General features: G+C 44.1%; 1 protein-coding gene across 1 annotated transcript in view; it reads right to left on the bottom strand.

Annotated features, from left to right (window-relative positions):
• Window positions 1–7,411: 7,411 nt before the first annotated feature.
• Window positions 7,412–26,612, bottom strand: part of LOC137428026 (uncharacterized) — a 59,707-nt gene continuing 40,506 nt past the window's right edge. The window contains exons 6-7 of the mRNA XM_068117942.2: window positions 19,965–20,086; window positions 7,412–7,792 (exon numbers count right to left, since the gene is read on the bottom strand). Of these exons, the coding sequence (XP_067974043.2) occupies window positions 7,685–7,792; window positions 19,965–20,086 (230 nt within the window). The 3' untranslated portion in view covers window positions 7,412–7,684. The remainder of the gene's footprint in view (window positions 7,793–19,964; window positions 20,087–26,612) is intronic.

Here is a 26,612-nt window from a genome sequence, read left to right as displayed (position 1 = left end):
CCTTTTTGTCGTAAAAGGCGACAAACAGGGTTGGCGGCAGGAAGGGCATCCGGCCGTAAAACATTGCTTCAAAAAGGGGACCAACAAAAAAAAAACAACAACCACGGTGCCCGAAAAAGGCCAACCCCCGCTTTGCGGGGAAAAATGGTCTCTAAAGGTGTTTTTTTTGTTTGTTTGTTTTTCTCTAAAAATAAGTTGAAATTGACAAAAGTATTTGGTCTCCACAATTCTTCATTTCACTGTTAATATTACAGAACCTTTGTTTTTGATTCAGAACTTAATATATCCTTTTAAATCAGAAAACAAAAAGAAATGGCATTGACAAAATTATTCACACCCCAGACTTCATATTTGGTAGCGCAGCCTTTGGAAAAAAAATAACTGCAGTCAAGCACTTCCTATAGCCATGAATTAACTTCCTCCACCTCTCTACTGGCAGTTTGGCCCACACTTCTTGTGCAACCTGCTCCAGTTCTCCCAGATTTGAAGGGTGCCTTCTCCCAACTGCTGTTTTCAGATCTCCCTACAGGTGTTCAATGGGATTTAGATCTGGACTCATTTCCGGCCACTTCAGAATAGTCCAGCGTTTTGTCGTGCACCATTCATGGGTGTTTTTTGAAGCGTGTTTGGGGTCATTGTCCTGCTGCAAGACCTATGACCTTCGACGGAGACCCAGCTTTCTGACACTAGGTTGAACATTGCTCTCCAAAATGCCTTGGTAATCTCCTCATTTCATGATGCCATGCACACATTCAAGGCACCCAGTGCCAGAGGCAGCAAAGCAACCCCAAAACATCACTGAACATCCTCCATGTTTGGGAAGGTGTTCTGTTTGACTGTAGGGAAGGTGTTCTTTTTTTTAAAGGCTTCATTTTGTTTTCTGTAAACATAGAGATGATGTGCTTTAGCAAAAAGCTCTAATTTGGTCTCATCTGTCCACAGAAAGATTTTGGCTTGTTCAGGTGTGTTTTGGCAAATCTGTTTGGCATTGAATCTGTCAGCTTGAATCTGTTTGGCAGTTGATCGAGGTGCTTTCTCCACCATTCTAACAATCCTTCGCTGCAATCTTCGATCAAGTTCTCTCTTGCGGCCACGTCCAGGGAGGTTGGCTACAGTGCCATGGGTCTTAAACTTCCTGACAACATCGTGTACGGTGGACACAGGAACATCAAGGTCTCTGGAGATTAACTTGTAGCCTTAAGATTGTCTATGCTTGGATACAATCTTGTGTCTGACCTTCTCAGACAATTCTCTGGTTTTCTTTCTTCTCTCCATGCTCATTGTGACACACACAGTGACACAAAACAGCAGAATGACTCCTTTTCTCTTTTCAAACTGGTTGAATGAGTGACTTTTATATCGCAGACACCTGCAATGCACCACAGCTGAATTCAATTCCAAAGTGAAGGAGAATCACCTGCTTGAAATCTAATTATTTCTAACAACTTCTAAAAGGCCCCAATAATATTGTCCGTGCCATTTTTGGATTTCTGAGTGGAATAAGCTAAGATTTAGAAATTTTTTCAGCTTTTTTTGTTTTGTTCCACTGCAAACCAAAGAAATACATTTGTTGATACAAAAATGTTTTTTTTATTTCAACAATTTTCTGGAAAAAATGGTGAATTCTTTGAAAAAAGTGCAAGGGTGCCAATATTTTTGGACAAGACGACATGGATTGGTACCATACTGCAGATGGAGTTCCTGCTTCTAACTGGTTCGGATATGAAATCTTTCCTCTTCTCCAATGGCTTGATCTCTGATCATCAATTTGGTTTCAGACCTGGTCACTCTACTCTGGACAGTGGACATGCTGCTTCTGCTGTCTCAACAATGGATGGAGGTCCTCAATGCCAAACAGAAAATTAGAGCCGTCTCCCTCGACATATCAGGTGCCTTCGATACGGTCTGGCACCCTGCCCTGCTCACCAAACTCTCCTCCTTTGGTATCCATGGAAATCTCCACGCATGGCTGGCGGACTTCCTCTCTAGTCGTAGTCAACGTGTGGCCCTGAATGGGTTTCTCTCATCTCCTCTTCCTGTTCAGGCTGGAGTTCCCCAAGGCAGTGTTCTGGGCCCTGCGCTTTTTCTGGTCTTCATCAATGATCTCCGACTCTCTTGAAAATCCTCTCCATCTCTTTGCTGATGACTCCACTCTCTGCCACTCCATTCGTCATCCCTCAGATCGGCAGTCTGCAGCCTCCTCACTCTCTGCAGACCTGGACAAAATCACAGACTGGGCAAACAAGTGGAACATGTCTTTCAATCCTGACAAATCTCACACTCTTACGATGTCTCTCCGAAAAGACCGACTGGACAACCCTCCCATCCACTTTCTGAATAATCCTCTCCAAGAAGTTCTGTCACTCAAGCTAGTGGGTCTCACTATCTGCCATGATCTTTCCTGGGAAAACCACATTTCAAATCTGGCCTCCAAAGCCAGTCGCCGACTGGGCATCCTCCGTCGTGCGAAGTCCTTCCTTGGCACACCTGAGCTCCTCACCACATACAAGGCTTTCATCCGCAGCTCAATGGAATACTGCTCTCCCCTCTGGGCTGGTGCTCCTGCCTCACACCTAGCTCGTCTTCACGCTGTGGAAACCAAAGCGTTCAGAATCATTGGAATCTCCCGTGATGAAGCTACCTCCGAGGGCCTTTCACTTACTCACTGCAGGCAGGTTTGTGGTCTTTCTGTCTTCTACCGACTCCTCTCCGTCCTTCAACCGGCCCTGCTCCTCCAGCTCTCTCTGAGATCTGTCCCCCAAATATTCCTACAGGTCGCACAAGATCTGCCTGCAACCCTCTTATGGTTAAACTGCCAAAATCAAGACTCTCTGCTCACCTTCACTCCTTCATTCCTCCTTTCTCCTGCCTCTGGAACAAACTCACTCACTCCCACTCCACCCTCCAGGTCTTTAAAACAGATGTTCACCACCATCTCTTATCTTCCCCCATCCAAAACCTTGATCTTTTCTATCCCCGCTAATTCCACCCCAAATCCACTTTTTTGAAATACCAACTTTTTTCCTGGAAGTCCTTGGTGTCCTTGTATTTATACTTCTCCCACCTCCCCCCACCCCCCTTCCCACGCCGCCTCCCCCCAAGCCCTCTCCCTCCCACACATTCCCGATGTCCCTGCTCTCAAATGTTGTGTTTATGTGCTTCCCCTTCTCTCCCCATCTTGTCTACCGCTCCCCTTTTTATACACTTTGTTTGTTTGTCTGTTTGATTTGTTTGTGTGATAAATGTTAGCTCTTTCACGAGCCTCGATTATGTATACAAAAAAAACAAAAAATAAATAAAAAACTCACTTTGTTCAAGAATGTTAAGTTTCTTTCACTCAGATCTTCAGTTACTCTCCTCATTAAACCATGTTTCGCTTACTCCAACTATATCGCACTCCTCGCTATCTGCTTTGGCCTCAAGTCCTTAAATCTTATTTAAACTCCTGGCAATGGTGTAGAATATATTTAACTTTTCCTGAAATTACATTTCCCTGCTTTCGCTTACCAATCACAATTACGTCATCAGTTCCTCCCTTTGTTGCCTCTCCATCCTCCTCAAACCTAAAAACAGCCTGAACTCCTTCCTCAATTCCCATTGAAAATCTTGCTGTCCCCTTTCTGTTTAGCATATGGTGATCATTCTGGAATCACTCGCTTTGCCCCTGAAATGATTCCCACTACTTACCGAATGCAAACCCTTCCTCCTTACACAATTCTTCCAGCCATAGGTTTACATCCATCACTCTGCCATTCATTATTTTCCATTTCCAAATCTTTGGGAAATACCAAAAAACATTACCTCACAACCCTTTGCTTTTAATCGCTGCTAACCCAATATTTTTCAACTCCAATGAGTAAGCTTTAAATATCTCATTTACTCCTACATGTACCACAACCAACGTCTTCATTCCATGACCCAATCGTGATGTCCTTTAACCTTCCTTCAATGTCCCTGACTCCTGCTCTTTCAAGTTTGCACACAACTCTATGTCTACGATCCTTCCTGCAGAATGATCTGCATATTCAATAGTTTCATTGTCAACAAAAACTGTCTCTCATACCTCATTCCCACCTCTCTCTATTGCTTCTCCCTCACCACTGCCTGCACTCACTACACCATCACCACTGCCTGCACTCACTACACTCACTACACTCTCACCCTTGCCTGCACTCACTACACCCTCAGCCCTGCCTGCACTCACTACAGCCTCATCCATGCCTGCACACTCTATGCCCTCATCCCTGCCTGCACTTGCTATAAACTCACCACTGCCTGCACTTGCTGTACCCTCAGCACTGCCTGAACTCGCTACACACTCACCACTGTCTGCACTCGCTACACCCCCAGCACTGTCTGCACTCGCTACACCCCCACCACTGTCTGCACTCGCTACACCCTCACCATTGTCTGCACTCGCTACACCCTCACCATTGTCTGCACTCGCTACGCCCTCACCACTGTCTGCACTCGCTACACCCTCACCCCTGCCTGCACTCGCTGCATCCTCGCCCCCTGCCTGCACTCGCTGCATCCTCGCGCCTGCCTGCACTCGCTGCATCCTCGCGCCTGCCTGCACTCGCTGCATCCTCGCCCCTGCCTGCACTCGCTGCATCCTCGCCCCTGCCTGCACCCGCTGCATCCTCGCCCCTGCCTGCACTCGCTGCATCCTCGCCCCTGCCTGCACTCGCTGCATGCTCGCCCCTGCCTGCACTCGCTGCATCCTCGCCCTTGTCTGCACTCACGAAACCCTCGCCCCTGCCTGCACTCGCTACTGCCTCACAACTGCCAATCTCCTCTGCAAATTTACTCCACAAAGGTATCCAACTTTTCTATATAAATTATTCACACTCTGATACCTGCTGCAAAGTAATTATCTGTTCATTTAACCTAGTAATAACCGTCTTCATGTGAGGTATTTCCTCACACTTCCAAATCCTTGACTACACTCTGTTTCTACTAATCCCTGATATGGCCCACATCAAGCATCCATCACATCTTATTTCCTGTTTACATCACTCCTTGTTACCCCATTTCCCAACCATACTTCTAATTGATTTTACTACTCGACTGGAAGCATCAAACCAATAGGCCTCACCCTGACAATTAAATTAATACAGTTACCCCCGAATCTGCTACAAACACATCTGCAACCTTGAGTGCTAATAGATAATATTAGCTCTTACACGAGCCTCTACTCTGTATACAGAAAAAAAAACAAAAAAAAAACACAACACCTGACACAAATCATCTTATTATAATAGAGCGTTTGCTCCATGGTTATGTATGTATGTATGTATGTATGTTGATATGCGACTAAAACGTCTTCAAATAAAATTACCACCCTCTTAATTAACCCTCTTAATTACATTTAGACTGCTGAAACCTATCAGACGTTTGACGACCCTTTAAGTCCCCCAAGATCCTTAAGACCACCAACACCCCCTGAAGACCCAAAACACCCCAAAGACCCAAAATACCATTGAAGGCCCTGAGGCTCAAAAATACCCAAATGGCCCCGAAGACCCAAAACACCCTAAAGACCCAAATGGCTCCGATGATCCAAATGGCCCCGAAGACCCAAAACACCCCAAAGCCCCAAAAAACCCTTTTAGAACCAAAAGCCCCTGAAGACACCAAAGACCTTTAAAGGCCCAGAGGATCCAAAAGACCCTGAAGACCCAAAACACCCTGAAGACCCAAAACACCCTGAAGACCCAGAGGAACCAAAAGACCCAAAAGATATTGAAGACACAAAAGACGCTGAAGACCCAAAATAGCACAAAGACCCAAAACACCCAAAAGACCCCTCAGACATTTGGTGGCCCTTTAAGTCCCCCAAGATCCTTCAGACCACCAACACCCCTGAAGACCCAAAATACCCTTAAAGGCCCAAAATACTCTTAAAGACCCAAAATACCCCAAAGACCCAAAACACCCTGAAGACCCAAAACACCCTGAAGACCCCAAAGACCCTTAAATACCCTTTAGGTCCAAAATACCCTGAAGAACCAAATGGCCCTGCAGACCCAAAACACCATGAAGCCCCAAAACACCCTGAAGACACCAAATACCCTTAGAGACCCAGAGGAACCAAAAGACCCTGAAGACCCAAAAAGACCCTTAAAAACCCAGAGGAACCAAAAGACCCTTAAGACTCAAAAGCCCCTGAAGACCCGAAAGACATCGAAGACCCAAAATACCCCAAAGTCCCAAAATGCACTTAAAGGCCCCGAGGATTCAAAAGACCCTGAAGACCCAAATGGCCCTGAAGACCCAAAACACAATAAAGACCCCAAAGGCACCGAAAAGGTCAAGGATGCCCGATGAAACGACGTGTGTTGAGGCGCACGGAGCTGCCGAGTCACGCTCGTAATAACAATTATAAATTAAGAACCAGAACAATACTCTTCAATGTCATGACGTCGACCGATATGCCGCCGCCCACATTATTACATCATTATAATACTTGTACCAAGCTTGATTTAAATCCATTCAGCTGTTCACATGGTATCACATTTTTATCTGACATGACCTCTGACCTGTGGCCTTTGACCTCGGGTCCCCAAAATCTAATCAGTTAATCTTTACATCATTATACACATTTGTACCAAGTTTGAATTGGATCATTTCAGCTGTTCTCAAGTTATAGACATTTTACAGACTTTGACCTCTTGACCCCAAACTCGAATCAGTTAATATTTACATCATTATACACACCTGTACCAAGTTTGACAAAGATACCTTCAGTCATTCTCACGTTATCGCGGTAACGAAAACCTATCACGGACGGACGGACGGACGGACGACCTGAAAACGTAACGACTCCGGCGCCTTCATCAACGGAGGAATAAAAATAACAAAAAACAAGCACTGATCATGTACATCCGTACAAAGCCATGAAAATTTCACGTGCACCTTCAACCTGAAGAAGCGGAAGTGTCGGTGGTCCACCAGGTAATGCCCAGATCGTGGTGCTGAGGGCCTGAGGACGTCCTGTGTCAGTAACACTTCTTCCCTCCGTTTTCGGGCTGTGATTTGAGGTGACAGCACCGTCTGGTGACTCCGCACTTTGTTTTGGATTGAACAATGTGGGATGTTCACCTGTGGGTTAAGATGTGCCTAACAGCAGGTACTGCTTCGTTCAAAATGCCTTATTTGAGCACACGCCAAGCTGATTGGCCCATGTCATTTGGGTCTTTAAAGGTATTTTGGTGTATTTTTCCTCCCCATAAAGATTGGGCAGTGAAGCAGGTGTCCGAATGAAATTCCTCAGGTGCATTGAAAGCAAAGTTTGCCTTCCTCATCTATGGACCATCACAAGACCAATGGGCTTTATACCTGCTGAGCATCCAATGGAATATCATATCCGATCTAATGATGATCATTTTACCAGGTGTAGAAAAACGAAAAGAATCAATTAATTTTATTTCAACATATAAACTGTACAGGTATTTATATATTTCCACATATAAACTGTACAGGTATTTACATATTTCTACATATAAACTGTACAGGTATTTATATATTTCTACGTATAAACAGTACAGGTATTTATATATTTATACATATAAACTGTACAGGTATTTATATATTTCTACATTTAAAATACAATGGCTTCAAGAATACATCCTGTACCGAGTGAATGAAGATGGTTTCAATGTCCTGTGTCCATCAGTGTTTGTTATACACCTGTTATCTCAAACATTGCGTTCCCTGAAATCTGTTCCTCTTCACTTTCATCAACCGCGAGGTTTGTGTTCATCGTGTAGTTCAGTCTGTGCTTGTTCACCTGCAAGCCACAGCACACACGAGCACCTTTACCACGGTAACTGCAGGTGTGTTTCACACTACACGGATAAGTCACGCTGTAATGTACACGCTGTAAGTGTAAGTGTAATGCAATGTAAGTCACGCTGCGTCCATCGCATGATATTTGTGGAGTGCTGTTCTTGGTTTTTTTTTCTGTGACGTCACACAAGGTACCACAAGAGTTCTTCCACGAGCCTCGACTTTTTATACAACAAACAAAAAGAGCCAAACTGAGTGTGAAGCTCGAGTCAAACCTGCATCGTGTCTCATCATTGTGTCACAGTGCATGTAAAGGTAATACAGGTTGTGTCATACCTTCCCATTGGTTATGAAGGTATGGTGTAAACAGGCCTATCCAGTCCAGCACCATGACGTAAACCAAGGTGCTTTTGCCTCAAACTATGTAAACAAGATATTCCACTCAAGGTTCAGACATACATGGCGGCGGCCATCTTGGATTTTGACGTGGCGACCCAATTTTCAAAAGCCTTCTTCCTTACGCGAAAAATACACCCACACACCAGATTAGAAGTTAGTAGTTCGTTTATTTTTCAAGATATTTCGCTCACAAGGTTCAGACTTGTATATGGTGGCGGCCATCTTGGATTTTGACGTGGCGACCCAATTTTCAATAGCGTTCTTCCTTATGCCTAGATACACCCACACACCAGATTAGACATTGGTACTTCACTTATTTTTCAAGATATTCCGCTCACAAGGTTCAGACAAACATGGTGTCAGACATACATGGTGGCGGCCATCTTGGATTTTGACGTGGGTTGCACCCACACACCAAATTAGAATGCGGCCCTTCGCGCACGCCCGCACGGACGGACACACGGACGGAGGGGAAAACCATAGTCCCCCTTTCGCTCCGCGGTGCGACGGGGGACAATAACTATTACCTGGTTTATTTTAACGAGCAAACAATCTGTTTTTACGGACGGGTTAATTCCTCCACTGTCATGGCGTCTCCGACATTTTAATAATATCTGTAACACAGAATTCCACCATGTGATGCTGCACAACACGTATTTACGTGGAGACAATTGGGGTGTCACCCGACATTGACATCCTGGGGGTACAAATTGTTTTTACTGACGAAAACCTTCCTGTTTACTGTTTACTCAAAACACATGAGGTCCCTTCTTCCTCCTTCAAGTGAGGTCTCTTGTTCTCTTCTTTCCCCTAGGCGAAGTTCTCGTCTTCCTGTCCCACCCAGTGTGTGTGTGTGTGTGTGTGTGTGTACGTGTGTGTGTGTGTGTGTGTGTGTGCACGTGTGTGTGTGTGTGTGTGTGTGTGTGTGTGTGTGTGTGTGTGTGTGTGTGCGTGTGTACGGGGTTGGTTGTTATCTCCAAGTATGGGTTTCAGAAGGTGCAACAGAGCCCTCCCAGGTCTCGATGTATCCACCTTTACATGTGTTTGTGTGTGTGCATATTCATGAGTGTGTGTGTGTAGTGTGTCTATGTGTATTGGTGTCTTGGTGTAGATGTGTATGTGTATGTGTGTGTATAAACATGAAAGGCAGCTCTATCAACAACTATTCTTTCTCTATCCCAGTTGAGCTGACCTCTTCTTTGTCGACTCACAATCTGTCCAACTCTTTTTTTTTCTTCTTTAATTTTAATACCTTCCTGCTCTTATATCGTTTTCCCAGTTGTCGGTGTATATCTGTTGATATCAAGTTTTGTATTTTTCTTTCTTCTTTTTTGCAATCGTTGGGGCTGCACTCATTGTTTCGGTTTCTTGTGTGACATCATCCATAAAGCCGAGCACATGTCTTTGGAATTGTTTTGCTAGGTGGGTTAGGGATACTAGTCCAGCAGAACTTTGAGGTAACCTTGCACTAAAGGTCCCACAATGGTTTTTTCTTGATTTTGCATCTTCAGACCATGTAGAATCAGAAACTCGAGGGAGCCAAGCTGGCACCCTTGAGCGTTTTGCAGAAATCGCGGGTTGCCAAGGTAACCATGCCCATCGATTTGGGTGTAAATAATAACAACGAAATCTGCATATATTAGCAACTATAGCTTCCCTGATATTGATTAATATGTCAATTTGTATGTTTTCTGACACGAGGAATCCGTTGGACATATTATTCTGATGATTGAAGGTCAAGGTCATATTACAATGTCAAGGTGACACCAAAAATATGATAATTCGAACATTGTTTTATTGTTAAAACTAAATATTTCACCACACTGAGTAGTGTTATGGTGTTCTAAAGTGTACATAAAGTGTCACCAGTTGTAGATACAACTTAAACACTCGATATTTAAACGAAAACTTAATAATGTTGACACGAAAATAAGTGTGTATAAGTCCGACCATAAGGGCAACATATCATTACGAAGCTAAATATGAGTCTAAAGCACGGAAAAGTTCAGCGGTCAGCCCAACACAATTTGCTCAAATATGATAAAGCTCTTAATTGTTATTACAATATGAGCATCAACGGTTTCATATATAGTGGGGCGGCTTAGCCCAAATATTCAAAAGAATTGTGCATTTTGTGAAACAAGCACCAAATTTGGCACAAATGTACATTAATATGTTGCGAACATTTTCAGATATTGGGCCACTTGAAATTCCGTAATGTTTTTTTTCAAATTTTTTCAAATTTCGTAATTTCAAATTTTTCGGGTGACACCGTCACAATTTCGGTCTTCGAGGCCGGCCGATAGGCAAAGTGTGACCGGAAGGGACGAGGTTCTCCTTACCACATGGCCCTCGATCCGGGAAGCGAGAGGCGTTCCATTAGTGGACGCGCCCCTCACGCCAGACTTTTGGGCGGCCCCGGCAGGCCGTTTGTTTTGACGTTCCGTGACAGGCCCCGCACCCCCACCTCCGGGCCGACCGGAAGCTTGTGCTGAGTACATCATACCTGAACAACTCAGTGAGGCAGAACACAGCAGTGCACACCAGGGTGACCCCTTCAGTGCATAAACCAATTAACCTGTCCACTGCAGGGCATATAGAAATGAAGTTATTTTCTGCATATAATAATAATATAAGTTCAGTTCTATATAACAATTTCTGTTATCACCACTACCACTACAACTACCACTACTACAAGCTTTGTCTGGAATTTTGTGGACTAACAGACAAACAGACATACAGACAAGCTGGGATCAAAACATTACCTCCTTCCACCATTGAGTGTAGAGGTAAACATCATGGAAATTATATCATGCCCTAGATTTAATTCATGCTTACCCGTGTATTTGCTTCACTGGTTCACAAGGTCTTTTGCATACATGTAATTCAGACTCTCGTCTTCATTGCTGACCACACAATGTTCGCAACATATTAATGTACATTTGTGCCAAATTTGGTGCTTGTATCACAAAATGCACAACAGGTTTGCTATGCTGCTACACTAATACATGTATATTATATGTACAGTCGGTACTGTTTATTACCCCCCCCTGGGATTTCAGCAAAATGTGAGATAAGCGATGCCGTAATAAGCAGCACAAATAAGGTATTTGTGCTGTGTATGATAATGTTTTTCAGCGTCCTAGTTTAATCAGTTTATCACGTTAATTGTTTATAATTCTGCATTTACATCTTCCTCATCAGGTACGTCCGGCACTACCATTTTAGTACGTTCATTACAACAGTCCGATCCACCTTCACAATGACAGAATATTGTGTAGGGCAACATTGAAGATGAACATGAACACCTTGATGACTTGCAGTTTTCGCAAGTGCACTTGATCAGTTTGAGTATGTCATCCGGTGCAGATGCTGTGTCCTGTGGAACCATCACAGGTTGCAAAGTTTTGTTCTCTGTATCTCGTGTCCATCCATACATGGTAGGGTCCATGTCTGGTGGACTAGCTTCTGCGGCATGTTTCCAGAGGCAGGCTTGTAAGTGGCCCCTCATTACATTAAGTTGAAAAGATTCATTGGTCGGGGGCAGAGACATGAGCTTTGGAGCAGAGACAATATTTGCCCTTGCTGTTTTCACTTTCCACATTTTGTAGCGCACGTCGGTCATAGATGTGGCTTCAGCATGTCCATAACACGCAGCTATGAATGTAGTTGCCTCTTGGACAACATCTGCAAGTTGAGCTGTGATACTTCCCATTTCAGATAGTTGATGGCCTGCTTGAAGCACTTTCACTATTTTAACTTTTCCAATGCCCCAGTACTGAGCCACACTATCACATCCTGATAGGGCATGAGTTGATCATAGTTGGCCTGCAATGTCTTTGTGCTGGAAGGCAGTCGCTTGGATGTCAATACATTTCCTGTCTTTTGATGTGGCTTCCATCGTTACAGGGCACGTGAGCTGCATTTGCTGATAAAAGTGGACTAACAGTACGAACACGTCAGTATCATCCGAAATGACATTGATATTAACGTTCATAGCACCCTCTTCCACAATGGATAACATCTGGTGGATGATGATCAAATCAGCCTCCTCTTGGGTGTTTCTCATGTCTTCCCGGTGGATCATTAGTCCTTGGTTTATTTCCACAGGGACCGGATCGCTTCCTGTTACCACCAATTTGTGGCGGGTCGTCCTTAACTGCTCTCTCTGCTGACATAGTGTGTCAACGATCAGATGGATCAGCTGTACTTTGTTACAAGTCACAGTTAATACAACTTTCTGTGGTGGAAGAAGCATCGAACGTGAGAGATGATGTTTTCTGCTTGCTTCCTTCCCTCTTGATGCACGAGTAACACCTTTGATACTATAGTCTACATATCTATCAAACACTAGGTATACATCAGAATACTTCATCTTACTTGCCACATATGCAACAAAATTGTCGAGAAATTGTTGCACTGTACCTTGCGTTGGCCAGTGAACGACCCACAATATGGCGGAACCGTCGACTATCACACTGGTAGCTTTGTGTACAGATCTTGCAGTTACTTCAACTTTTAACCGGTTTCTGAGTTTGGATTTATTTATTGCTAATCTCATTTCGCCAGTGTTAGTGAACATTGAAGTAGGCATCGGTGCTAACTCGTACTTCAGAACTTCTTCAATATTCAAGTCCCTACCAGAAGCCTGCAGACCGATAATGCGCGAATAAATCAGATTGGTGTCATATACCTTTGTCGAGCCTATTTTAATATGTCTTTTTGAGTCTGCCATAGTGTGCACATGTTTAGGAAGAGTATCATGGAAACCTTGAGGCCATGTGCTTTCATACTGCTTCATCATCTGCTGACCTATTGACACCGCTTCATGTACATTTACGTTAGGATCGGTAGCTATTCTACCACTCACAATCTGGATGATGTGATCATTTGGGTGAGTGGCTGGATCAAGTGGATCAACTGATTCTTCCAGTTTTTGCTTGATTTTCGTTCTGTCCTTAGCATCTGATGTCACCCGAGCTTTCGTTTCCTCTTTGTGTAGATATGAGTCAAATTTCTCCTCTGAGGTCATCTGAGATATGTCTTTTGCCAGAACACTAAAAATGTGAAGGCTGAGGGCCCACGTCTTCAGGGTGTTTGGTTTTAGTGTAATACCGATAATGCCATTGGGTCCCTTTCCATACCGCATGAATGTCGTTTCAATCATCATGTCGGTCCACATGCCATTCCAAGTGCCTGGCGTGTGCCGGGTAACATGATCTCCATTCATGAATCTTTTGAGGATGTGTGGCGGCATCGCTGCAACTGAGCGGAGATAATAAAGACCACAGTGAGCATAATTGGGATGATGAGCTGCAAAGAAGTAGGGTATCATATACTCCACAGCAAGCAGGTGAAGTGCCCAGTCTCCTTCCTTCTCAGCTCGACAAAACAACATCATTAGTAGAACTGGTTTGATCAACATATCTACTCAGAGCCGCGTGGTTCTGCTTTGGTTAGCTCTGTCTTCTAATACGGACATTAGGTCATTTGGATCGTCAGTTTGCTGCACGATGCTACTAAGTAGCTCCTCAACTACCATTCGCAGAGCTCTATAGTTCTGTGGAAACCGTTTGCCTGCCAGCATGTGAGCAACACCTCCAAAAGCACTTTCAATGACATCTGACAGCCCAGTATCTGCCATCAGGGTTCCGACACACCCAATGAAGTTCATTATGAAGTGCATACCTCCCAAACGTAGAATGAAGTTCTGGAATCGTTCTGGGTATGCCCATGTAATCTTCACTGCTACTTTATAAAGTTGCTGGTCACATGTGAATACTACTATATTTTGTCCGACTGATTTCATACGCCTCTCTGCCTCTAGCATAGCTGTTAACATAGTGTCTGGGTCAGATGGCTTCATATCAATCAAAGGCGTGTGATCAACATGCGGTTGCTGGCCTTACCGTGTGACCCTCGTGTCTATTCAAAACGCTATTGAATCCATTCCACTCTGGACATGCCTTGCCCCATACTATTTGTGATAGAAAGTCGAAGTCCCTCAAATATGCCCTCTGGAGTGTGACAATGACTTTGACATTGTAATATGACCTTGACCTTCAATCATCAACATAATGTGTCCACTTTATGTACACTTTAGAACACTATAACACTACTCAGTGTGGTGAAATATTTAGTTTTAACAATAAAACAGTGTTCGAATTATCATATTTTTGGTGTGACCTTGACATTCTAATATGACCTTGACCTTCAATCATCAACATAGTGTCCAACGGATTCCTCGTGTTAGAAAACATACAAATTGACATATTAATCAATATCAGGGCAGCTATAGTTGCTAATATATGCAGATTTCGTTATTATTTACACCCAAATCGATGGGAATGGTTACCTTGGTAACCCGCGATTTCTGCAAAACGCTCAAGGGTGCCAGCTTGGCACCCTCGAGTTTCTGATTCTACATGGTCTGAAGATGCAAAATCAAGAAAAAACCATTGTGGGACCTTTAGTGCAAGGTTCAGCTAAAAATCCCTATTTAGCTGCCGGACTATACCTTCTCTAGTTTTTTTTCTTCGTGTCTCCTTACAAATTGGATTCGGTAGTCTGCTACACGTTTTACGTATTCAGCTAGTCCTACACTCATCGCTCTGTGCACCTGGTTGAGTTCCATCAGGGTGCTCCCTCCCCTTATCTTGGCAGGTACATTCTCGAGATGCACTGGATTTTGTTAAACATTTTCTGGATGGTAAGGAGTTTTCTTGTTTTAACGTCTCACTTGTTGATTTCTGATTGGGCCCAGTTTATTATTCCACAGCTATGTCAGAACACTGGTATTGCGAGCTGGTTTATGGCTTTGATTTTGTTTTTATGGGTAGAGGTATGTTTTCGGGATCAGCTTCATTCTACGTAGGTATTCTTGGGGAGAGGTATGTTTTCAGGATCAGCTTTGTTCTACGTCGGTATTCTTTGGTGATTGTTTTGTGCATTTGTTTGTGACATATTTGGTGGCCCTCTTCGACTCAGAGGTATTTGTGTGATGCTTCGTTGTCTAACTTGGTACAAAGACGATACATATGCAGAGGATTTTGTTTTGTAGTCCAACCAAACATGGACGACTGGTGACCTTTAACTCCGTACAGCAAAATTACTAAAACCACGGGGGCCATTACATATTATGTCTTTTTCTCCTTGTATGGCTCTTCGCCAGGTTTATTCCCTTTTAAATTCATTTTCTCAGCAACTGTTGGTCCGTTTGACAGGAAATGTTCATCATATTATGCGCCTACTCATCTACATTCTTTTTTAGAAACTTTACAAGTTTGATCTAGTTCTCAAGGAAAATCCTTGATGTTTTTTTTTTTTTTTTTTTGTATACAGAGTCGAGGCTCGTGAAAGAGCTAACATTTATCAAAGAAACAAATCAAACAAACAAGCAAACAAAGTATATAAAAAGAGGAGCGGTCGACAAGATGGGGAGAGAAGGGGAGGAAGCACACAAACACAACATTTGAGAGCAGGGACATCGGGAAATGTGTGGGAGGGAGAGGGCCTGGGGGGAGGCAGGATAGGTATAAAACGCAAGGACACCAAGGACTTCCAGGAAAGAAGACAAAAGTCACCTCAAAAAAGTGGATTTGGGGTGAAATTAGCGGGGGTAGAAAAGATCAAGGTTTTGGATTGGGGAAGATAAGAGATGGTGGTGAACAGCCATTTTAAAGACCTGGAGGGAGGAGTGGGATTGAAGAGAGTGAGGGAGTTTGTTCCAGAGGCGGGAGAAAAGAGGAATGAAGGAGTGAAGGTGAGCAGAGAGTCTTGCTTTTGGCAGTTTAACCATAAGAGGGTTGCAGGCAGATCATGTGCGACCTGCAGGAATATTTGGGGGACAGAGCCCAGAGAGAGCTGGGGGAGCAAGGCCGGAGAGGAGTCGGTAGAAGACGGAAAGACCACCAACCTGCCTGCAGTGAGTAAGTGAAAGGCCCTCGGAGATAGCGTCATCGCGGGAGATTCCAATGATTCTGAACGCTTTGGTTTCAACAGCGTGAGGACGAGCTAGGTGTGAGGCAGGAGCACCAGCCCAGAGGGGAGAGCAGTATTCCATTGAGCTGTGGATGAAAGCCTTGTATGTGGTGAGGAGCTCAGGTGTGCCAAGGAAGGACTTCGCACGACGGAGGATGCCCAGTCGGCGACTGGCTTTGGTGGCCAGCTTGGAAATGTGGTTTTCCCAGGAAAGATCATGGCAGATAGTGAGACCCAAAAGCTTGAGTGACAGAAGTTCTTGGAGAGGATTATTCAGAAAGTAGATGGGAGGGTCGTCCAGTCGGTCTTTTCGGAGAGACATCGTAACAGTGTGAGATTTGTCAGGATTGAAAGACATGTTCCACTTGTTTGCCCAGTCTGTGATTTTGTCCAGGTCTGCAGAGAGTGAGGAGGCTGCAGACTGCCGATCTGAGGGATGAGGAATGGAGCGGCAGAGAGTGGAGTCATCAGCAAAGAGATAGAGAGGATTTTCAAGAGAGTCAGAGAGATCATTGATGAAGACCAGAAAAAGCACAGGGCCCAGAACACTGCCTTGGGGAACTCCAGCCTGAACAGGAAGAGGAGATGAGAGAAACCCATTCAGGGCCACACGTTGACTACGACGAGAGAGGAAGTCCGCCAGCCAAGCGTGGAGATTTCCATGGATACCAAAGGAGGAGAGTTTGGTGAGCAGAGCGGGGTGCCTGACCGTATCGAAGGCACGTGATATGTCGAGGGAGACAGCTCTAATTTCCTGTTTGGCATTGAGGACCTCCATCCATTGTTGAGACAGCAGAAGCAGCATGTCCAGAGTAGAGTGACCTGGTCTGAAACCAAATTGATGATCAGAGATCAAGCCATTGGAGAAGAGGAAAGATTTCATATCCGAAGCAATGATGGATTCCATGACTTTGCTGATAATTGGGAGAAGGCTGATTGGTCTGTAGTTGCTAGGATCTGTTTTTGCACCTTTTTTGTGCAAAGCGGTGATGTTGGCTGATTTCCAAGCAGATGGCAGTTGACCTTGAGCAAAAGAGAGGGTGAAGAGAACAGAGAGAGGGAGTGAAAGAGCGGAAGAACAGGATTTTAGGACCCGTGGGCTGATGCCGTCAGGTCCAGTTGCAGAATCAGAGTCGAGGGTTGACAGAAACTTTTCCACCTTGTCAGGAGGAAAGGACACGGAGTCCAGGAGCAGCTGGGTACGACTGGGTACGGTGGGTACAGAGAGGGATGGGTTTGGGACACAAGATTTGGAGGCAAACACAGAGTTGAGGCATTCAGCTTTTTCACGTGCGGAGTCAGCCGTGCAGCCGTTTGAGGTGAGGGAGGGGATGGAGCGGGAACAAACACCAGAAACAGATTTGACCAGACGCCACCAGGATTTGGAAGAGGGAGACAAATAAGAGAGTTCGGTCTTGAGAACGGAGAGATATTGTTTCCTGGCTCTCCTGAGGGTGGACACACACTTGTTTCGGGCTTTGTGAAAGGAAATGAGATTTCTTTCCGTTGGATTTGCTTTACAGGAAACGAAGGCAAGTTGTTTCTGGGCAACAGCCTCACCACAAGATTCTGTGTACCAAGGACGGGAGGAAGGGTATGACAACTGAAGACGAGATGGGATAAATCTGTGCATGAGAGAGAGCAATTTACTTTGGAAGAATTCCCAGGATGAGTTGATGTCAGAGGTGGTAGAGATGGGAGACCAGTCCAGATGATTGATGGCTGCTTGAAGACCGTGCCAGTTGGCCTGAGTGAAATGCCAGACTCGTCGATGCTGAGCAGGCTCCCTGAGAATGGTCAGAGAGATGTCCACTTTAACAAGCACATGATCAGATGAGCCGATTGGAGCAGAAGAAGAGCAGCAGACATTTTCAGGGAAGTTAGTCATAACCAAGTCCAGAAGAGAAGATGCTCCGTTGACTGAGATCCGGGTCGGGAAATTGACAGATTGTGTCAGTCCCAGTGAGTCGCAGAAGTCCTTTGCTGAGGAGCCATGGCTGGTGAGAGTGGTACCCACACCCAGCCAACTGGCATGGTGACAATTGAAATCACCACATATGAGGAAGAGAGAGTTGGGATGAGTCGACAGAAGTTGGTCCATATTATCAGACAGCGAGATGTAGATGGAATCATCACTGTTTGGTGGACGGTACAACACATATATGAACAAGAGGTGGGAGCGAAGGGGAAGCCGTAGCCAGAGGTATTCCTGGGGGTGAGGTGGAGAGAGTGCAGTGCAGGGCGAGTGAGGAAGAGAGTTTTTGATAAATATAGCAACCCCACCTCCAGGACGAAGCTCAGGTCTATCATACCGGAGGAGGGAGTAACCCGGGAGAGATACTAAGGAATCAGAGACATTATGAAGGAGGAAAGTTTCTGTTAAGCAGATCACGTCTGATTTGACAGAAGCAACCTGTATGGAGAGATCAGTTGAGTTTGAACGAAGGCCCCGGATGTTTGAGGTCCATACCGTTAATGAAGAGGCAGGGGGAGCATCCGATACAGAACAGGGGGGAGGAGGGGTAGGGTAAGATGTGGAAGAGGTGGAAGAGGTAGGGAGAGCTGTTGAAGGTGTGTCAGAGATTTCAGAATAGCTCGGAGAAAGGGAAGGATGGGGCGGACAAAAGGTTTGATGGTGATTGGGTGAGGCACAATGAGGTGTTATTTGAGGAGGGGGAAGAGCGAGGCAGAAGGTTGGGGGAGATGGAGGTGAGAGTTGGAAGGGGGAAGAAGCGGGGAGGACGCTTTGAGGAGGGGGAGTGAGAGGGGGGAAATTGAGAAGAAATGAGGGTGGGGAGATTTGAAGGGGAGGGGTGAGGGGGGAGTTTAGGAGGGAAGGGACAAGGGGAGGGATTTGAAAGGGATGGGATATGGGGGAGATTTGGAGGGGAGGGGTGAGGGGGGAATCTAGGAGGGGAGGGGTGAGGGGGAGTCTTGGAGGGGAGGGGTGTGGGGGGAGTTTAGGAGAGAAGGGGCAAGGGGGGAGTTTAGGAGAGAAGGGGCAAGGGGGGAGATTTGAAAGGGATGGGTGATGGGGAGGATTAGGAGGGGAGTGGCAAGGGGGAAGATTTGGAGGGGAGGGGTGATGGGGAAGATTTGGATGGGAGGGGTTATGGGGAAGATTTGGAGGGGAGGGGTGAGATTGGATTTTAGAAAGTGTACGATTAATGGGAAACGAACATTTATTGCAAAATGAGTTTCTTGTGACCGAGTCAAAAATACGTTTCAGGACATTCTCCTCATTTGGCTCCATTCATTGTTTCCTCTATCCTGACAAGTCTCCCAATCCCTGCTGCTGAAAAGCATCCCCATAGCATGATGCTGCAACCACAATGCTTTACTGTTAGGATGGTGTTATATGGGTGATGAGCTGTGCTCAGTTTCCACCAGACGTAGCCAAACAGTTCAATTTTCATCTCATCAGACCACAGAATCTTTTGCTTCATGCTCTGAGACAGTCTTTCATGTACCTTTTTACAAACTCCAGGTGTGCTGTCATGTGCCTTTTTCTCAGGAGTGGTTTCCATCTGGCCACTCTCCCATAAAGCCGAGATACCTTTAGAGCCTTTAGACCATCTAGAAACTTTGAAACTCACACCATGCAAACATCTATCGTCTTCCTTCAAAACGCAGACTATACCTTTTTCAGCAAGTAATGCCGAAACTCGACCCGCCCAGGGGGTGCGAGCTCTGTAGGTAACATTAAATTATGCTGTTATCATTAGTGTTATTACTTTACATCGTACTTTGATCATGGGCTTCCCAGCACGACCTCACATAGTACACAAACTCACCTTATTCTTCAGCATGTACACCATGCCAATGAGCAGAGTTGAAGTTGCCATGCCCAGCAGGAATGTTCCGAATTTTGTCAGCCATTCTTCGGATCTTTGTTGCTGGTCCGGTGTTGGGTTCGCTGCCCAGGAAGAGGTTAATAAACATTGTCACATTATATTCAGCAACATTTGGCCTACTTTTGGGAAGGGGAACAATGGGCATTCATATTAACATCGGGCAACTTCATCATGACATAACTTCATATATATATGTATATATATATATATATATTGTTATGGTTTTTAGAACCTTCACTAGTGAATTTTAGTAAATGCATCCCTTATAAATGTCCCCCTGTAAATATTCCCATCAATTGGCTTGTTAAAGATCGCACCCTAGTTAGTCCATGAACAACACGTAGCGAACCATAGGACCTCTCTGTAGTTATTTCATTATTATGTGTTTCAGTTAAGGATCTGTTCCCAGTAGTTGAATCTGCGTTGCATTAATGAAATAAGAGTCGGCTCCAAAGTCCCCTTCAAAAGCGGTGCGAGTGGTTTTCTACCTCCCGACAAGACGCCATTGCCCATGTGCTCCATCTCGGAGAAGAAGGGGGAGGAGCCGCCAGATCACGGGCGTGGCACGCCGACGCACCACCCGAGGCGGGGCGAGCGAGCCCCCACCAGCCAACCAGGGCTGACAAAAGATCATCGCGGGCGTGTCTCCATGAAGCGCGCATTGATTTGCAGCACGCGTAATATAAGCGCGGGCGCGAAGCCTTTTTAGGAGTTGGAGGAGTGGGACGAAAAAGGCAGAGAGAGTCGGGTGAGAAGGTGATAAACGAGAATCCACTTGGGTTGGAGATGGTGCTTGGTGGGGTCTGGCTGTGAGAGACGAAGCTGCGCGGAGCTGCTTCGGAAAGCCCTACCGTATGAAACCGAATACGTGGAGCTGCCGTTGGCTGTTCACTTCCAGCCCGGAGCATGGACCTGGAGTGGACCTCCTTGCTGTGCCTTCCCCCCGAACCTTCCAGCCCTGCTGTCCCACACGGACCCTTCTCCTTCTTCCAGCCATTCCTGCCTGCTATTCCCTTGTCGTGTAAGTCTGTTTGTCCGTCCTGTTTGTTGTCTGGGAATTAATATAAGACTGTTTTAAGGTTTGCCCTGTGTATCTGCTTCTTCCTCTTCCTGTGCAGTCTCACCTTTCGTTTCTTCTTCATTTCTTGTAGATAGTAAATAAACCTGTGTTCTTCCTTTACCCTTTTTGGTTCTTTGGCTTCCTCTCATCCGATCGCTTTAGTCCTTTCTTTCGATTGAGTACCTGTGGCACGATTTGGCCAACGCGCGGAATCGGGTTTAGTCAATTGATAACGGCTCGAACCACGGATTGCTAAACCACTCGGCAAATACCATCTTGTCCGTGGTTCGAGCGGTACTTGTCTCCCTGTTTTGCGGAGGGATTGGTAAAGGTATACAGGAGAGCACCTTGACCAATAACCCTGATCAATTCCACCCCGCAAAAGAGCGTTACAGGTACCAGGACCAGAGACGGCCAGCTTAACAGGCCAAGGGGATTAACCCCCCCTTGCTAAGGGGAGTGCCGTCTCTAAGATCCATAACAATATATATATATATATATATATATATATATATATATATATATATATATATATATATATATATAACTCCATGGTAAGATCTCCAACCTTTAATTGAACGAACAATGACTCAACGTTTCGATTAACAACATGTGACAAAGCCACACGCCTCCGTTAATCTTCCTCAAGAGTGATAAAATCATCTCAACATCCCCTTATATGCAAAGTGGGCGGGGTATATGCAAAGTGGGGTGGGCAAAGCTGGACAGCCAATTAAACCGCATCACACCACTCTCGTGAACTGAGCACGTTACTGACCAAATTAAAAAATCAACCGCATATTAACGGCTCAAAATAATCCTGTAAGCAATGCTGGATTATAAATCAAGTGTTTAGAATATCCGGAACAATCATGACATTTAATTAGAAGTTAAACTTGTCAATACTTAAATTGTAAATTAAATTAAAACTGTAAATATATTAAAGCAAATTTTTTTTAAGATTGAGGAATATATATATATATATATCTGTGCAGCGTCTGTCCTGTGTTGTGTTGTGTTGTCTTGTCACTGAACTACTTTCTCGAACTTTCCTGAAATCGTACCAAACTTCTGGTATGCACATATCTCTCCCGTCGGTATGTCCTAAGGGTATTTGTTTTGAAAAAAATTCCAATTATTATTATTTATTTTTTGGGGAATTTTTGGGGGAATTTTTTTTTTCAACTTCAATTGTTTATAAAAACTAATATCACGTATATTACAAATACATTTGTGCAAAATAATTGTTTGAATTATGATTGGTTTAAACCATGACAAAAGGGCAACTCAGGTACAGTCATTTATCTATATATCTACACATCTGGGCAGTGTCTGTGTTGTCACTTAACGACTCCCTCAAACTTTTGTTTCCGTGGTTGTGAAGTGTTTTTAATAATGTTGTGGTGGTTTTGAATCACGTGGTGGTGAGGTATTTTGAATTATGTGGTGGTGAGGTGTTTTTAAATGATGTGGTGGTGAGGTGTTTTTAAATCACATGGTGGTGAGGTATTTATAATTACGTGGTGGTGAGGTATTTATAATTACGTGGTGGTGAGGTATTTATAATTACGTGGTGGTGAGGTATTTATAATCACGTGGTGGTGAGGTATTTATAATTACGTGGTGGTGAGGTATTTATAATTACGTGGTGGTGAGGTATTTATAATTACGTGGTGGTGAGGTATTTATAATTACGTGGTGGTGAGGTATTTATAATTACGTGGTGGTGAGGTATTTATAATTACGTGGTGGTGAGGTATTTATAATTACGTGGTGGTGAGGTATTTATAATCACGTGGTGGTGAGGTATTTATAATTACGTGGTGGTGAGGTATTTATAATTACGTGGTGGTGAGGTATTTATAATTACGTGGTGGTGAGGTATTTATAATCACGTGGTGGTGAGGTATTTATAATTACGTGGTGGTGAGGTATTTATAATTACGTGGTGGTGAGGTATTTATAATTACGTGGTGGTGCGGTATTTATAATTACGTGGTGGTGAGGTATTTATAATTACGTGGTGGTGAGGTATTTATAATCACGTGGTGGTGAGGTATTTATAATTACGTGGTGGTGAGGTATTTATAATTACGTGGTGGTGAGGTATTTATAATTACGTGGTGGTGAGGTATTTATAATTATGTGGTGGTGCGGTATTTATAATTACGTGGTGGTGAGGTATTTATAATCACGTGGTGGTGAGGTATTTATAATCACGTGGTGGTGAGGTATTTATAATTACGTGGAGGTGAGGTATTTATAATTACGTGGTGGTGAGGTATTTATAATTACGTGGTGGTGAGGTATTTATAATTACGTGGTGGTGAGGTATTTATAATTACGTGGTGGTGAGGTATTTATAATTACGTGGTGGTGCGGTATTTATAATTACGTGGTGGTGAGGTATTTATAATCACGTGGTGGTGAGGTATTTATAATCACGTGGTGGTGAGGTATTTATAATTACGTGGAGGTGAGGTATTTATAATTACGTGGTGGTGAGGTATTTATAATTACGTGGTGGTGAGGTATTTATAATTACGTGGTGGTGCGGTATTTATAATTACGTGGTGGTGAGGTATTTATAATTACGTGGTGGTGAGGTATTTATAATTACGTGGTGGTGAGGTATTTATAATTACGTGGTGGTGCGGTATTTATAATTACGTGGAGGTGAGGTATTTATAATTACGTGGTGGTGAGGTATTTATAATCATGTGGTGGTGAGGTATTTATAATCACGTGGTGGTGAGGTATTTATAATTACGTGGAGGTGAGGTATTTATAATTACGTGGTGGTGAGGTATTTATAATTACGTGGTGGTGAGGTATTTATAATTACGTGGTGGTGAGGTATTTATAATTACGTGGTGGTGAGGTATTTATAATTACGTGGTGGTGAGGTGTTTTTAATTTTGTGGTGGTGAGGTGTTTTATGGCTGTGAGGTGTTTTTATTACGTGTTTTATGGCTGTGAGGTGTTTTTATTACGTGTTTTATGGCTGAGGTGTTTTTATTACGTGTTTTATGGCTGTGAGGTGTTTTTATTACGTGTTTTATGGCTGTGAGGTGTTTTTATTACGTGTTTTATGGCTGTGAGGTGTTTTTATTACGTGTTTTATGGCTGTGAGGTGTTTTTATTACGTGTTTTTTTATGGCTGTGAGGTGTTTTTATTACGTGTTTTATGGCTGTGAGGTGTTTTTATTACGTGTTTTATGGCTGTGAGGTGTTTTTATTACGTGTTTTATGGCTGTGAGGTGTTTTTATTACGTGTTTTATGGCTGTGAGGTGTTTTTATTACGTGTTTTATGGCTGTGAGGTGTTTTTATTACGTGTTTTATGGCTGTGAGGTGTTTTTATTACGTGTTTTATGGCTGTGAGGTGTTTTTATTACGTGTTTTATGGCTGTGAGGTGTTTTTATTACGTGTTTTATGGCTGTGAGGTGTTTTTATTACGTGTTTTATGGCTGTGAGGTGTTTTTATTACGTGTTTTATGGCTGTGAGGTGTTTTTATTACGTGTTTTATGGCTGTGAGGTGTTTTTATTACGTGTTTTATGGCTGTGAGGTGTTTTTATTACGTGTTTTATGGCTGTGAGGTGTTTTTATTACGTGTTTTATGGCTGTGAGGTGTTTTTATTACATGTTTTATGGCTGTGAGGTGTTTTTATTACGTGTTTTATGGCTGTGAGGTGTTTTTATTACGTGTTTTATGGCTGTGAGGTGTTTTTATTACGTGTTTTATGGCTGTGAGGTGTTTTTATTACGTGTTTTATGGCTGTGAGGTGTTTTTATTACGTGTTTTATGGCTGTGAGGTGTTTTTATTACGTGTTTTATGGCTGTGAGGTGTTTTCAATTACGTGGTGGTGAGGTGTTTTTAATTACTTGGTGGTGAGGTGTTTTGAATTACGTGGTGGTGAGGTGTTTTGAAATACGTGGTGGTGAGGTGTAATTGTCCCAAACTTCCAGTCTGCACCTACCCCTCCCCTATGTATGTGCTGAGGGGTTCTTTCTTGAAAAAAAATCATTCAATCTAAATCTTGAACCTAAATTGCCTATAAAAATGTAAAATCACAAACACAACAAATACATTTGTGCAAAATAATTGTTTGTATTATGATTGGTGTAAATCATGACAACACAGCAACTCAGGTACAGTCATTATTCTCACCTAAAATAAGCCTGTTCCTCAGTAACAACGCGTGGTGAGGTGAGCGCAGCGAGCCGAGCCAAGCTAGTATATATATATTGTTACAGACGCGGTTAAAGATGTTATTTTACCGAGCGGTTGGTATTACCGCGTCCGAACAGTTACTCCCCGATTAGCCCGATTCCACCCGACGTTGACCAGATCGCCCCACAGATATTCAATCGGGAAACCTCTAAAGCGACCGAAAGAGAAGGAAAAAGAGAAGACAGAGTACGGAGGAAGAACAGATTTATTATACACACACAAGCAATGGATGGAAGAAGCAGTCACACAGCGAATCGTTAACTTACACTATTCATTTTTACTTAACCCCAAGACAACGAGTAGGACAGACGACGTTCACACTTACTCGGGGGATATTGCAGGCAGGTAGGGCTTGAGGTGGATTGCTGGAGAGGGAGGCAAGGTCGGAGGCAGCAGCTCTCAATTCCTCGCGGTTTTGGCGGGAAAACCCTCCGTCGCGTATCCGCTGCTGTAGACGTCACGCGCTGGCTCGGCACACCTGCTCCGCTCCTTCTGGTGGAGCCGTCTCCCTCCTTTCAGCGCGTCTCTCCAAAGCTGGTTTCCTTTCCGAGTACCTCTCCTCTTTGGCTTGGAGCGTTTCGCATCTCCCCGCTCCTCTTGGTGCCGCCTCTTCGCTCCTCTCCCAGGTCATCTGGTAAAGCAGTCCCTTTCAGTCGCTTTTATCACTCGGGGCGGAATCAAGCCGCCGGCTCCGAGGGCACGCCTACCGGGTCGCTCACCGCGGTGCTGATTGGCTGTTAGGGCTGGCTCACTCCTCCCCTCTATGACGAGGTGGAGACACGCCTTTCTTCTCCGAGGTTAGCACATGGGCAATGGCGGCTTGCGGGATTGAACACAACTCACACCCTTTTTAAAGGAACTTTGGAGAGCTTTGATGTTTGGGGAAATTGCAAGGGCCTATGCTTATTTTGTTTGATACAATGCAAAGTCAATCTAGTGGGAAACACATATTTAGCCTACATAGAATAAGGAAATACACTATTTAAAAAGATATATCGTGACCTGCGTGTAAGTTTCATGGAATTAACTAGGAGGACGGCTGCGACCATTATTTACATTAACAGGGTGTTACCATACTTTTGTAACGTTCACATTGTAACGTTTTCACATTCGTTACACTTCCTCCAAAATTGTTACACTTCTCAAAAAACCCGTTACACTTCTCAAATTCGTTACACACTTCTCAAAACCGTTACAATATATATGTATGTATAGTGCCCTCCATAAGTATTAGAACAGTGAAGTCGAATTTGTTATTATTGCTATTTACTCAAGAAATTTGAATTTGAGA

The sequence above is a fragment of the Myxine glutinosa genome, chromosome 5, assembly GCF_964187855.1.
Source record: "Myxine glutinosa chromosome 5, kmMyxGlut1.1, whole genome shotgun sequence".
Lineage (NCBI taxonomy): Eukaryota > Metazoa > Chordata > Myxini > Myxiniformes > Myxinidae > Myxine > Myxine glutinosa.
The sequence above is the reverse complement of the archived record's forward strand: the minus strand, read 5'-3'. Positions and strand labels throughout refer to the sequence as shown.